We start from the raw sequence: 14,929 nt of genomic DNA on the forward strand, positions 1-14,929 counted from the left end.
CCACAGCCCTCCGGTGAGGCAGAAACGGCCCTTGGCCATCTGGGTACATTCATAGATTTTCATTCATCACGTTTCAAAAATAAAGTCAGCGCCCCAGTATTAAATCCCCTACCTTTTGTAAAGCCCACGACTTGACACAAGCTCGACTGTTGACAGAACCGCTGCCTACTCCCGCGCCCTACCTGCCTACATAACCTTGGGAGCTACTGGGTACCTAGGTAAGCTACCCACCTGTGGCTCTGGTGGGGTCGATGTTGCCCCCCCCCCATTCCCGCCCGTCCCCCGTCCAACTCGCAACTTGTCTCACACCTCCCAAGCAACATCCAACAGCAATCATCACTAGAAACAACTTCCAACCTGCATCCGACCTCTTCTCCTCAACGAAAGATAGCTACTTCCGCTTGTAAAGAGTCCGGCAAACTGGGGAAGCGCAAACTTTCCTGCGACGGGGACTCGCTGCCTCTCCAGAACAAAAAGACAATGACAGTGAGTATCCCCAGGCCGTCTGCCCCAGCCCACCCCCTCGTTTGCTCCAGGCCCATGCCGCCGCGGCGCCGCACCCGAAGCTCCTGCGAGTAGCTCTCAAAAGCTGCAGCAAGTGTCTTGGGAACACCTACTGACCGGTTGCCCGTGTTTGCAGGACCAGAGGCTCCCCGAGGTCGACCTGGTCACCAGGATGCAGGTCGACGAGTCCGTCGTTGGGAACAACGACATCGACGAGTCTCTCTACAGCCGACAGCTCTATGTCTTGGGCCACGAGGCCATGAAGCGCATGGGCGCGTCCAACGTGCTCATCGTTGGACTCAAGGGCCTTGGTGTCGAGATAGCCAAGAACGTCGCCCTTGCCGGCGTCAAGAGCCTGACCCTCCACGATCCTGCCCCTGTCGCCATCGCAGACCTGTCCTCCCAGTTCTTCCTACGACCTGGCGACGTCGGCAAGCCCCGTGATGCGGTCACCGCCCCTCGGGTGGCCGAGCTGAACGCATACACCCCAGTCAGCGTGCACAAGTCTTCCGGGTACGCTTTGCCTTTCCCTACCCTTTTGAACTTGGCTGTGGATTAGTCACTGACGTCAGACTCTGTTCTAGGCTCGCCGATAACCTCACAGAGCTCGACAAGTTTCAAGTCGTTGTCCTGACTGGCGCCCCCCTGAAAGAACAGCTTGCGATCGGCGACTACTGTCACTCGAAGGGCATCTACTTTATTACCGCGGACACGTTCGGCTTGTTTGGCAACATCTTCTGTGATTTCGGCGAGAAGTTCTCGGTTATCGATGCGACCGGGGAGAACCCACAGAGCGGGATCATCGCCGGTGTTGACGATGAGGGTGTCGTGTCCGCCCTCGACGAGACCCGCCACGGCCTTGAAGATGGAGACTACGTGACATTCTCCGAAATCGAGGGCATGGAGGGCCTGAACAGCTCCGAGCCACGAAAAGTCACGGTGAAAGGCCCGTACACTTTCTCCATTGGGGACGTCTCAGGTCTGGGCCAGTACAAGCGAGGAGGTCTGTTCCAGCAGGTCAAGATGCCCAAGATCTTGGACTTCAAGAGCATCACACAGTCGTTGCCGGAACCTGAATTTCTCGTGTCTGACTACGCCAAGTTTGACCGCCCACAGCAACTCCACATTGGATTCCAAGCTCTGCATGCGTTTGTCCAAACACAAGGCCATCTACCAAGACCCATGAATAAGGACGATGCTGCTGTGGTGGTCAAGTCGGCCGAGACCTTCGCAAGTAAGATGGGCGTCGAGGTCGAGATCGACGAGAAACTGTTGACCGAGCTGAGCTACCAAGCGACCGGGGACCTGAACCCCATGGCGGCTTTCTTCGGTGGACTTGCGGCCCAAGAGGTTCTCAAAGCAGTCTCGGGCAAATTTCACCCAGTGCAGCAGTGGATGTATTTCGACTCCTTGGAATCGATTCCTCAAGACTCAAAGAGGTCCGAGGCATTGTGTGCACCCGTTGGTAGCCGCTACGATGGCCAGATAGCGGTCTTCGGCAAGGAGTACCAGGAGAAGATTTCAAACATCAAGCAATTCCTGGTTGGCGCAGGTGCCATCGGTTGTGAGATGCTGAAGAACTGGGCTATGATCGGTCTAGGTACTGGACCCAACGGCCAGATCACTATCACTGATATGGACTCTATCGAGAAGAGTAACCTGAACCGACAATTCCTGTTCCGACCCAAGGACGTGGGCAAGATGAAGAGCGACTGTGCAGCTGAGGCCGTCCAACTTATGAACCCAGACCTGAAGGGACACACTGTTTGTTTGAAAGACCGTGTCAGCCCAGAAACTGAGGAAATCTTTAACGAGGACTTCTGGAACAGCTTGGATGGCGTCACCAATGCACTGGACAACGTGGAGGCAAGAACATATGTCGACCGGCGTTGCGTGTTCTTCAAGAAGCCTCTGCTTGAGAGTGGCACACTGGGCACAAAGGGAAACACACAAGTCGTTTTGCCCGGCATCACGGAGTCATACTCATCTTCAGTAGACCCGCCTGAGCAGTCGTTCCCGATGTGCACACTCCGAAGTTTCCCAAACAAGATCGAGCACACGATCGCTTGGGCACGTGAACTTTTTGAGACGAACTTCGTAAAACCGGCTGAGACGGCAAACCTCTACCTCACGAAGCCGGATTACCTGAAGACCACGCTGGCGCAAGGTGGCGATCAGAAGACGACGCTGACGGTGCTTCGCGACTACCTGAAGAACGAGCGCGCGCTCACCTTTGAGGACTGCGTGAGCTGGGCTCGCATGGTGTTTGAAAAGCAGTACAACAATGCGATCCAACAACTGCTTTACAATTTCCCGAAGGACTCTACGTCCTCCAGTGGACAGCCTTTCTGGTCTGGCCCCAAGCGAGCACCGGATGCGTTGAAGTTTGACATCAACGACCCCACCCACTACCAATTCCTCGTTGCGGCAACTAACCTGCACGCCTTCAACTACAACATCAATGTGCGGGATAAGGACCGCGCTGCGTATGAGGCTGCATTGGAGTCTATGATTGTCCCAGACTTCACTCCCGACCCTGGTGTCAAGATCCAGGCGGACGACAAGGAGCCAGTAAGTGAAAGCGATGATATTCTTCGCCCCATAGCTCATGATCTGACTGTTTACAGGACCCCAACAAGGAGGCATCAGGGAACTTTGGGGATGACACGGAGTTAGAGAAGATCGCTGCCGACATCCCCGACCCCAAGTCGCTGGCAGGGTTCAAGCTCACACCGGTCGAGTTTGAGAAGGACGATGATACCAACTTCCACATCGACTTCATCACGGCAGCGAGCAACCTTCGAGCCTTGAATTACAAGATCGAGACAGCAGATCGCCACAAGACCAAGTTCATCGCTGGCAAGATCATTCCGGCCATCGCAACCACGACCGCGTTGGTCACGGGCCTGGTTGTCTTGGAGCTGTACAAGATCATTGATGGAAAGACGGACGTGGAGCAGTACAAGAACGGATTTGCCAACCTGGCCCTTCCCTTCTTCGGCTTCAGCGAGCCGATAGCCAGCCCCAAGGTCACCTGGAAAGGACCCAATGGCGAGAAGCAGACAATGGACAAGATCTGGGACCGGTTCGAGGTGAACAACATCACATTGAAGGAGCTGACTGATTACTTCGAGTCGCGTGGCCTCGAGGTATCCATGGTTAGCTCCGGTGTGAGCCTGCTCTATGCGATATTCTTCCCCCCTGCGAAGAAGGCTGAGCGGCACGGGATGAAGCTCATTGACCTCGTCGAGTTCGTGTCCAAGAAGCCTGTCCCAGCGCACCAGAAGTATGTTATCTTCGAGGTAGTCGTTGAGGACGCGGACGGGGAGGACGTTGAGGTGCCCTACGTGAGAGTATCGCGGGATTAAGTGGGCATGTGCCGCCGGTATGGCTGGATGTAGCAGGTTCCCGTTGAGAGAACATGCAATTACCAGAGCATAACACGATAGACTGGCTTCGTTAGTTCTTTGACGCGGGGTCTAACCGGCTGTGTGTGTTGATTATTCGACAGAGAAATCATGTAGATCAACCAGAACGTTTTCCTTGAGAAACACTGAGGCCGACTTTGGTTTTCTTCCGTCTGTGTGGCATACCAGACCACAACGCTTGAGGTCTTGGTATCAACTCATTCGCTTCTTCGCGTCCAGATTACTAAAGTCTGCCTACCTAGTTGTGCTAGGAACTAGGTGGTATCGGATGCCCCGCACTGAACATTAGAGACCCGGCACCAGCGCTTTGTGGACCCTTTCAGCGTCCACGTCATGATTAGACGAGCATTACTGTACGACCCGTTCTGTACCGTGTCCAGGGCTGGGTGCTTAGCATGCGCTGAATCAGTGTAAGCCGTTGGAAATCATGGCATCGCCTGGGCGAGGCAGAGTGTGTGAAATCTTGAGATGTTAGACTAGCCCTGCCGATGGTCAATGTAATTGCTTGGTGATAGATCTCAGTCGTCACCAGTCTAGCGCCATTTACAAGGCTTGCCCTGCCGTTCTTTTACAACCACCGCCAAGAGTTGTTCATGATAAATCGCTGACAAGAGTCACCTGTGATCTCTCGGGTTCATGTCACTCAATCCTCTGCCCAAGCTAGCAAAGCACAGGATCACAAGCGTTCTTGTCCAGCAGAGCTCCCGCGGCCTGTCTTCACAGCGACCCCTCAATTTTGGGTACCCGGCAGACAGAACGACCGTTGCGTGTAAACAGCAGCATCCTCCAAGACTCCAGTCATCATCGCTCTCTCACCACAAACCCATCTACCTGACGCAGACGAGAATGGTGAGTGGCGACAATTCCCCACGCTGTGTACGCCCTGGGAGAATACGAGACGAGTAGTCATTAACAGTGAGCGCGCAGTCGACCACGGGCAAGGTCACGGACTGGGTGGACCCGGCGGACAAGAGCGGCGAGTTCAAGAGGCAGGTCAGCTCGTTCCGCGACTGCATCTCCAGCGAGCCGGGGGCCAAGTTCCCGGCCGAGAAGGGAAGGTACCACCTGTACATCAGCTATGCCTGTCCTTGGGTGAGTTTCTCCCGGTCCAGATGGCGCATTGAATTCCCGCGAACACTTGACTGACGGAGCACGTGCCAACCCCAGGCGACCCGGGCGATCATCGCGAGGAAGCTCAAGGGGCTGGAGGACTTCCTCACTGTGTCCTCGGTGCACTGGCACCTCGGGGAGAATGGTAGGCGGGCCCTATTTGCCGAGATAGACTGAGGAACCTGCTGAGACCGTGAGAACAGGATGGCGCTTCGCGACCGCCGACGACAAGGACGCCGAGGGCGAGAACGTGGTCCCGGACCCGCTGCACGAGGACTTCACCCACCTGCGGCAGATCTACTTCGAGTCGGACTCGGACTACTCGGGCCGTTTCACGGTGCCCGTCCTCTACGACAAGGTGCAGAAACGCATCGTGAACAACGAGAGCAGCGAGATCTTGCGCATGTTCGGCACCGTCGTGAGTTCCTGAAACCAAGCTTGCTTCCTTTCGTTCCCCTCCAAAGCATGTGATCATCCACTGCCCCCTCCTGACACTTCTCCCCAGTTCGACGATCATCTCGATGAGCAGCACCGCGGCGTGGTGCTGTACCCAGCGGCCTTGCAGAAGCAGATCGACGAGGCCAACGAGTGGCACTACGACCTGATCAACAACGGCGTGTACAAGTCCGGGTTCGCCACCACCCAGGAGGCCTACGAGCGCAACGTCCACGCCCTGTTCGGCGCCCTCGACAAAGCTGAGGCGCACCTTGCCGCGGGCGAAGGGCCTTACTACTTCGGCAAGGAGCTGACTGAGACCGATGTCAGGCTGTGAGTATACCACAGACTTCTCGAACGGCACAGATGGAGGGCTAACCAAAGGAATGATCAGATTTGTCACTATTATTAGGTTCGATGTAAGTTAGACCTGATGATCCTCTCGCACCAATTCCCGTAGCTTAATTCATATCCCGTCGCCCTTTTCTTCTGCAGTAGTCAAACGCCCTCTAACCCGCATTCTGTACTTAGCCCGTCTACGTGCAACACTTCAAGTGCAACATCAAGGACATCCGGTCGGGCTACCCGCACCTGCATTCGTGGATGCGCAACCTGTACTGGAACCATCCGGCCTTCAAGGACACGACCAACTTCCTGCACATCAAGAACCACTACACCCGCTCGCACAAGCAGATCAACCCCTTCTCCATCACCCCGGTCGGCCCCCTTCCGGATATCCTGCCGCTGGGCGAGGAGGTGCCCGCCCTCAAGCAGGCTGGGAAGTTGTGAGGACAGGGGGAAACGCCTCGCAAGGGAAGAAGGGAAGGAGTGAGATGTCGATGGTTTTGCCAATCTAAGGGTGGTGAATCCGATGCATGATCTTTGTGATTTATTTAGGTACATACAAAATTAAAACTTGTTCGAGCCTACTAGGGGGGGAAAAACAATTGGTCTGTCTAATGGATTACATCTACACAAGTAAACTTCCTGTCGGACGGGTCGTCTATATGCATTTGCTACCCGGGGTGTGCCTGGTACTGTCGTAACGCGTTAGTCTAGCGATAGACCTTCATTTGCATGTATCCACATATACATGTGTGAGTATATATGTTTGTATGTGTATGTGCACATATTAATACCTATTAGGGACAGAAGCTCAAGGATTGATTGTATTGAGACCACGACCGTAGTCCTGCCCGGCCACGTCACTAGACGAAACTGTGCACCCCTCCATTCACGGACTAGACAGGCTATTTGATGTCCAATTTAAAATCCACTTGCTTCTCGGTCCCATATACCAGAATGTAACTACGTGAGTAGATAGTAAAATCAACATCACAACTCCACGCAGCCCTTTGCAAAGCCATCCCAACACCAGCCGCCGTCATTATAATGCGATCTTCCATCTTTTTTGGTTCGTCCCCTACAAATCCAAGATGACATGCGACAGGCAGATCCGCCGGATCCGCCCTAGATACTCTACAAACTTCCTCCCTCAGATGGTACGCATTATCAACGAGCCATTAGATAATTATGTAAATGGTATGCAGATCAAACATGAATCAAGATGATGTGGTGTATATCCAAGAAGGAAATCTACAGCTGCCCGGAAAGGCACGCCTCGGTGGCTACAGTCCAATGTTAGTCACGGTCGCGCAATAGAAGGTGAAAAAGCACGTTGTAGAACGGGAAATTGGCTTACCAGAATTGATATACGCCCTTCTGGCATCGAGCGGGACGCCGAACCTCCTCTCAAGCTCCTGCTTCACGCCCTTCTTGGTCACGGTCATGAGATCCGCAGTGCGCAGGATCTCACGAATCTCCGCGAGAAGCGCATCATCGCCGGGCATGCCGGCGAGGTTGCTCATCTCGAGGTCGTTCTGGCTGCCGCCGAAGAACTGGCTGCCACCAAACTGGCTCTGGCGGTTCGCAGGGGTGTTGCCACCCATCATCTCGCTGGCCGCAAAGCTCAGGCGGCTCTGGGAGCCAGTCAGGGGCACCTTGAGGTCACCAGAGCCGTTGTACGGCCCGTGGCCGTAGTTGACGACAGAGCCGGGGCGCGATGGTGTGTAACCACCCCATCCATACTCTGACACACCGACATTGGGACCAGCCTTGGTCGCATAGCTGTAGCCAGAGACCTCGGAGCGAACGTCGTCGCGAGCTGTCTGAGCATCCCAGAGCTCGGCTTGGTACTCCTCCCACTTCTTGCGGGGAATGGAGGCCGGGTCGAACTTGCCCTCGTCGGAGATGACGACCTTCTTGCCCTTCTCACCGGCAATGACACGAGTGTTACCCCAGTTGAAGTCGTCCATGTGCCAGAAAGCGTACAGAGGGAGAGCAAAGGAGTATACGGGGACTGCACAGATGTAGAGCAGCATCCACCCAATCATCTCCCACTTGCGACGAACAATGAAGATGATGCCCTGCAGACCGTAGATAGCACCAAGCATGATGAAAGCTGTCATGGGCACCACGGTAGCGTCTATGCTGAGGAGAACGATCAGATAGACAATGTATGCAATTGTGACAGGCTGCACGACGGTGGTCAGCAGGTCCATGAACACGATGAATCGCATGCTAAAGCAGCAGAAACCGCAGAGCTGGTTCATGGGCATGAGCTCCATCAAGTTGTGCACCGTGGAGTTGATCCAACGACGTCTCTGCGAAAGGAAAACTGTCCAGGAGTCGGGGGCGATGGTCCATGCGTGTGCCTTCATCATGTACTTGGTCTTGTACTGCTGGTGATGCCTCAGGAGTAGTGTCGTCAGGTATCGATCCTCACCCAGGTGGAGAAGGTTCTTCATGTGCAGGGTATCCACACGAATCGTCGAGTACTGCTCAACGACCTCTCGGCTGACGAAGAGTGGCTTGCCCGAATCAGCGGCGCGGATACGGTACATGGTGAAACAACCAGGCAGACAGGTGACAGAGCCAAACAGACTTTCGAAGGCCTTGACCAGATTGTGCGAGATGTAGTACTCGTAGACCTGGATCATGGTGACGAAAGAGCTCTTGGCATTGGTGAGGGCGGTCTCGCCGCAAACAGCGATGAGGCGGGTATCATCCAAGAAGGAAGAGACGAAGCGGGTAGCAGAGTCCGGAGCGACGACGGTATCTGCGTCCATCTGCAGGAGGAATTCGTAAAAGGTGGGATTGACGCCGATGATGTTCCGCACTTGATGGTACATTTCCAACTCCAATGGGCTCATAGCCAGATTGTAGTGGACACGGTTGAGGAAGCGCATGATGACCATTTGCGAGTCTCGCTTGCCACGGTTGCCCGGACGGGAGACCTCAGAAGGCTTGCCCACTTTGACCACGACCATGAAGGGAACGATGTGGCCCTGAACCTCGTACAGGCCAGAATAGACCTTGCCCATGTTGTGCTGTTTCATACCTTCACCGAGGGACTCGAAGCTGAGCGGCTCAGGGTCGACAGTCTCCGAGACTCCAAGAATATCCAGAACAATACGAGGCGTGGGCCTGTCGTTGCCTTGTCCGATAATCATGCCGTCACAAATGACAACAAGCAACTTGCGCTTATCGTCGTAACGCATACGAGCAGCTGAGTCGATGGCACGTCGTAGGGAGTCCTCGTCTTCCGTGTAAGCCGGAATCTGACACATGATGAATTTGTCCAGATTCTCTGGCACGTTGTTTCCGCCAAATTGCAAGGCGGCGAGGAACTTGACTCCAATAATGGCGCAGAGAAGAATAGACACAGCCAGGATCAGGTAGTTGGCGAACTGACATTTAACAGAGTTCCTGGTGTCGACGTCTGCGATATAGAAGAGGTTGTCCAGACACAACTTCATTCGTGATTTCGTGGCGGTGTCAATGGCCAAGGCGTCCCACAGCTTAGTGACATCTGAGCCAGCCCTTTGTTGGAAGAGGTCAACCACGAGTTGGTCCATGAAGTTGACGAGATCGCCATCCGATGGTACATCTTCCCCGATAGGGGCTTTCATGCGCCGGCCGCCGGCGACATACTTAGTCATGTCGTAAATGCGCGAGCCGATGATGCCGACAGACTTCCCTTTCTTGCCCTGTTTCTGAATGTACTCGGGCGTGTAGCCGATGTTGCCCTTCTTGTAGCCGCCTTGCTTGAGCCTGATCATTTGCTCCGCAAACCAGTCTGGACGACTGTCGTTCTGGAAGTACCGGAAGTCGTGATACTTGGCGTACAGAGAGGTAATACTGGTGGTGCTCGCAGAACCTGTGAAGTTGGTCGACGTGTAGTCCAGCATCACAGCTGGGTCAACGGTGCCATCAACGCCCTGACACAGTGCTGACACCTGGACTGGGAACAGATCGGTAACATCCTGACCGGCGAATTTCTCCATGATCGTATCGGAAATGTAAGATGGATAGTGCGTCGGCATGAAGGCGTCCAGGTCGAAGACGATACCACGAATAGCGACGTACATGCCCTTGCCGTTCTTGCCGTTGTAATCCGTGAGTTCGGCAGAGCTGTACACATTCTGCTTGGGGCAGATAATTTGGGGCAAGGCGATGGTGAAAAATATAGCGATCAAGCAGCTGAACCAGATGATCATGTTGATCGCCAACTTTTCTCGCCAGGCCATGCGCACATCCTTTCGAGGCATTTTGCCCATAATGCGGACGAGGAAGTCGGGCACCCACCAGGTTAGGAGGAAGACGAAGAAGACCCAGCGCTTTCGAGTACCGCTGTCCCTGAATTCCTCGACCTCCTCCATGGTCTTCTCGTTGCTCTTCTGTGCCATCTCCTCGCGAGTCTCGAGGTTCTTGAACATGTCGCCGCCGCCTATTGCGGACACTCCTGCATCTGAGCGGGCATCCACATCGTCGCTGCCAAAGTACCCAGACTTGGTCTTGTCGTTGTAGCCAGGTGTGTTACTTGCAGAGAGCAAGCGTTCCTTCGAAGCGGCGAATGGGTCGCCTGGAGTGCCACCAGGGGTAAGATTGTCACCTGCATCTGACGGCAGTCGATATCCTCTAGATTCAACCTCGGCAAAGTTGTTCATCTCCATCCAGCAGCGTTCGCTGAGGAAGACACCGGTTGAGCCTACTTGCACCTCATTGCTCGGCCACCGCTTCTCCTCAACAACCAGCTCGACCTTCTCCCGTTCGCTGCCAACGAGGATAGTGTCCGCGTCAGCCAGGCCGAGGAACTCAGCAAAGGGCAGAAACACGGTGAAGTCTGCCGAGCGGAGGCGTTGGCTGATCTCGGCGATGCCAAAGGTCTGCACCTGTGTCCGCACACACTTGCTATCGAACTGGTTTGCGATCCTCCTGTCGTTGGGCTTGAGACAGAAGACAAAGTACGCATTGGTACCAGGCGCAGTGATGGATTTGGTCACATTGTCCAGAGCAGACAAAAATTGGCCGGACGCGCCTTGCTCGCTGTGGCGAATGCTTCGCTTTGGCTCGCTGGACTCTTCTTCCACCTTCTCAGACTCCTCATGAGCCGCGGTGAAGGCAGTCCCAGGGCGCTTCACTGTGCCAGGGCGGTACCTGTTCTTCCTCGACATGACGCTTGGAGCACGGGTGGGCTTTGAGCTGACGGTGGCCTGCATAACAGCAGTTCGCTCCTGCGGGTGCACAACGGTTTGCAGAGCCTCCTGACCAAACAGACGTGCTACAAAGTCGCTCTTGGTCGAGTTGATCAGATTGAGCAAATCGCCAGAGATGACCTCACCGTTCTCTTCCACCAGGCCCTTGACAGGATATTCGACCTCTCCAGCAAAGTGCCTGACAGTGAATGACGCGGCAGCATTCTCGGACAGGAAGTTGCTGCCTGGAAGTCTGGCGGTGGCAGAACTGACAGAGATGGCTGGGTTCTTGCCCTCGAACCGTTTCCTCAGGCTCTCCAACAGCTGAATGTCGGCGCGGTGACGCCGAGTCTGGTCATCAAGGATGCCCAGCAAGCCATTTCCAGGTTTCAGAAGCCCTTTGGTGGCGTCTGAGTTGTCGAAATAACTTGTTGCCGCGACAGACACCTCCTCGCTCTCGAGCAGCTCCGCCTTGTTGTCAAAGAAATTCTTCAATGTCAGGTTGTACAGAGCTTCCGTGGCAGCGTTGTTGAGAAGCTGGTCAATCGTGGAGTGGGTGGAGGATTGCTGGATGAAACCGGGGAAATCCACAATGGAGACAGTGTTGGCAATGGACTCCTCGGGGGCACATATCCTCTGGTTGATGTTCTCAATGACGTACGCAACAAGCAACGAGTACAAAGTCCTGGCGAGCTCGTTGGCGTTGGATCGAGCCCCAGCAGGATCCAGCATGACAGTGACCCTCTCCTTGTGGATAATCTTGGTCTTGTAGCCCAGGGTTGTCTGTAGGTCTTGCTGGCTTACTCCCAGGAAAGCCGCCACGATGCTGAGAACATCCTTGTTCTTGACTGTGGTCGAGGTCTGACCACCCTCGTGGGAGAAGCCACCGCTATCGTCTCCCGTAACTGTTGTGCTGTTGGACGTCTCGAATTCAAGCTGGCCAATGTGCAGGATAGTTGCTAGAATCTGGCATATCTCTGCGATCTCGCCCCTTGCGAATTCGAGCTTCCTCAGGGCCGTCTTGAAGAGCTGAAAGCCCTCAACGTCGTTGATGCCGACCTTGAGCTGCGTGGGATGACCGAGGTACCTCCATCTCTTTTGACCAGCACCGCCAGGCTGGTCAAGACCAAGATGCTGCTTTTCAGCACCGCTGGTTCCAGCGAGAAGATAGTAGAGCACGTGGAAATTCCGCTCTCCGGTTGGTACTTCTGCGATCCTACTCCGTTCGAGACGGTGGTCAAGCAGCTTACCACCAATAAGCTCCGGATGCGTCGAGGAGGATGTGTCGTACTGCAGTTCGTAAAAGAGACCAGCCTTGGAGGCAGTTGGCGTGGTGGCGGTCTTGGTGGTCGTCAGGGTGTCGAAAACGTACGCAGCCAAGGAGACCTTGTTGGAGAGAGGCGTGGAGGTTTTGTTCAGGAGGGCGGTAAGGATGTGTGATCGCACGGTGGTCTTGCCAGAGCCAGATTCACCACTGATTTCAAGTCAGCGTCGCGGGCAAAGGGAGCATGGCATGAACACAAAAGAGCAGGCTTACAGAAACAGGATGGCTTGGTTCTCAGAGCGGTGGCCCAGCCTGATGAAGGCTCTGTGGGCCATGTCCTCGGCCCCAGCCATGGCACTCCCCTCCTTGCCCCCATCGTGGCCCTTGGTGGACGACGTGTAGGTGTTGAGGGAGATGAGGGCGTGAGAGGACAGCTGTGCCGTGGGAATGTTGACATGGAATCGACTGGCGAGGTGCGCCGTGATCTGCGTGTCGGACTGAAGGTGGGCAGGCAATGAGGGCAGTGATGGTTGCGTATGAGCACCACCGCTGCCACCGCCGCCGTGGACGTTAGACGCCATGGTGGACGTTGAGGTTCTTCCGAGACAGCCAGAAACGGCGTCTGGGGAATTTTGAGCCCAAGCGTCCCCTCTCCCAGTGACCGTTGTGGTTCAGGACTGGGCTAAGAATCGTTCGGGATCGAGCACTGCAACGCTCTTGCGCCGGGACTCAGGGGCGGCTGTGAGGATATTTGGTCGTGGCTCCCAGCGTAGGAGATGTCTTGTTGAGCTCTTTTCAACCACAACAAAGACGTGTTGGTGTAGGATCCGAGACTGCGGGCAACGGGTCTCTAGATCAACGAACGGCTCAACAACCACTATAACTCGATTACAAGCGAGCGAGCATCAACCAAAACAACTGACAAAAACGAATGTCTAGGTGGGAGAATGAGGAGCAGGAGCAAAGGCAACAACAATATGCAAGCAATGGGATGCTTCGAAACGGATCACGCCCAGCCCAGGTCTAAGAGTCCGAAGGCGCGGGTGGTACAACACATCGAGCAGCAGCCAATGTGCAATCTGTACGTACAGTACAGTGCAAGCAGCATCAGGTGGCGCTCGGGTTGGAGCCGTGGCTTGTCCAGGTTTACCAATGATCTCCGGGTGAAAGGGGGCGACGGCCACGGACAGCTGGGCAGTGTAGGGGACCACTTCTGGGGCAAGTATGTCCTTGTACGGCGAGCCGATGGAGCCACTTGTGCAGGTCGACTCCTATACGAAGTCCAGGCTCCCTGCCTCGCACCCAGAAACACCCAGAACAGACCCAGAACAGCCAGACAACTCCACCCTGGGGCCACCTGGGGCCGTCATGGACCACGGCACTCCGAGACCAGCAGACCAGGAGACCCAGCCGATTGCAACGTCTTCAATTGGCCTGGCATTGTTCTGTTTTTTTCTTCTCTCTCTTTGGCATGTGGTCTACTGTGCAGCACACGGCAGCAAGAAAAGACGCCAGTCTGGTCACGTCACTCGACGATGACAAGCTTCAGGCATCCTTGTACACTATCGGCACTGCTGTAGTTACGAGCTCACCCATCCATCTCAAGGGATTTTGTCGTGTTGCCCGTGCAGGCGGGAGTGGGACCGCCGTTTAGGGCTGCGGCGGTTATGGGCAAATGTCTCACTCCTTTGTTATGCATCCCGAGGTCTCGGTCGTGTTGTTTGCTGATGATTATGTGTTTGGGCGGCGCGTGCCCTTTTGCCTGGCCAACGAGCCAAGGTTCGACCGAATGGCTTTCTTGCTTACAGGAATGTATCAAGTGTACCACGGACTGCACGCACGCAGTGTGATATTGGATGCAGGGAGAGTAGAGGCTCGCAGGTTCGTCAGCGAGCCAACTCTAATTTACGGGGTCCTGTATGATCGGCCGTCTGCCCCTTTTCCACTGGCAGGAGCTTGTGGCCAGGCTGGTGTTGCCATTACTACGGCATGCACGCAGTAAGCCAGAGCGCCCATGTTTTGGTAACATGGACTCCGCAGACGCGGTGTCCCGCAGGGTGCTTTATTATTATGATGATATTGTGCCATAGCGTGGGGACGGCAGCGAATCGAATGGGAACTTTGGCTCAAGGGTGCGCGTCATGCCGGTTCCCCGGAAACCATGCTCTGCAACCCGGCGCGGTGCAGCGTGCCCGAGCATGTGCAATAATGTCTAGCAGACGCAGAGAAGCTCAAGACCGCACTTAACTTGCAGACGGGTAGTACGTGTTGGCGCATCCGCGTAGAGTCGACCAAGAATGTGTTTCTGCGCGTGAAGTTGGAACGATGCCCTCATTGTCTCCGTATCGTGGATCCGGACGGACAGACAGACACGCCTGTTTTCTTGTCTGGCGGTGCGGCCGCTAAAAACAAGGTACGCAGATCCTCTCGAGTGCAGGACCCAGGGCAGGGCAGGGCAGGGCAGGGCAGGGCAGGGAGGCAGATCCAATGCACATCAATCGGCCGGTAGCAATGCAGATGGGTCAGATGGGGCCGAATGGATCGAGCAATGCATCAAGTGCATCGTGCTCGTCCCTGCTTTTCTCGATCTTGCGGCCTTCCAACCAAGGAAAACCGTTGATGCTCAGCCTGGTTTTGTGGTCGGCGGTGAT

The 14,929-nt window shown here is 55.1% G+C and overlaps 3 protein-coding genes across 3 annotated transcripts; 2 read left to right on the forward strand and 1 right to left on the reverse strand.

Annotated features, from left to right (window-relative positions):
• Window positions 1–480: 480 nt before the first annotated feature.
• INS49_000515 (uncharacterized protein) lies at window positions 481–3,872 on the forward strand (the record flags this gene model as incomplete). Its single annotated transcript, XM_043161352.1, has 4 exons — window positions 481–486; window positions 641–1,017; window positions 1,089–3,075; window positions 3,132–3,872. The coding sequence occupies 4 exons, from the start codon at window positions 481–483 to the stop codon at window positions 3,870–3,872; spliced, it is 3,111 nt and encodes a 1,036-aa protein (XP_043029858.1).
• A 906-nt stretch (window positions 3,873–4,778) lies between these two features.
• Window positions 4,779–6,266, forward strand: INS49_000516 (uncharacterized protein; the record flags this gene model as incomplete). The annotated part of the gene is made up of 7 exons (XM_043161353.1): window positions 4,779–4,781; window positions 4,860–5,024; window positions 5,100–5,187; window positions 5,246–5,460; window positions 5,548–5,810; window positions 5,872–5,896; window positions 6,009–6,266. 7 exons carry the CDS (start codon window positions 4,779–4,781, stop codon window positions 6,264–6,266), a joined length of 1,017 nt encoding a protein of 338 aa, XP_043029859.1.
• An 807-nt stretch (window positions 6,267–7,073) lies between these two features.
• INS49_000517 (uncharacterized protein) lies at window positions 7,074–12,859 on the reverse strand (the record flags this gene model as incomplete). Its single annotated transcript, XM_043161354.1, has 3 exons — window positions 7,074–7,105; window positions 7,180–12,488; window positions 12,552–12,859. 3 exons carry the CDS (start codon window positions 12,857–12,859, stop codon window positions 7,074–7,076), a joined length of 5,649 nt encoding a protein of 1,882 aa, XP_043029860.1.
• Window positions 12,860–14,929: the final 2,070 nt, after the last annotated feature.

Source organism: Diaporthe citri, assembly GCF_014595645.1.
Source record: "Diaporthe citri strain NFHF-8-4 chromosome Unknown scaffold_1, whole genome shotgun sequence".
In the NCBI taxonomy this organism is placed as follows: Eukaryota; Fungi; Ascomycota; class Sordariomycetes; order Diaporthales; family Diaporthaceae; genus Diaporthe; species Diaporthe citri.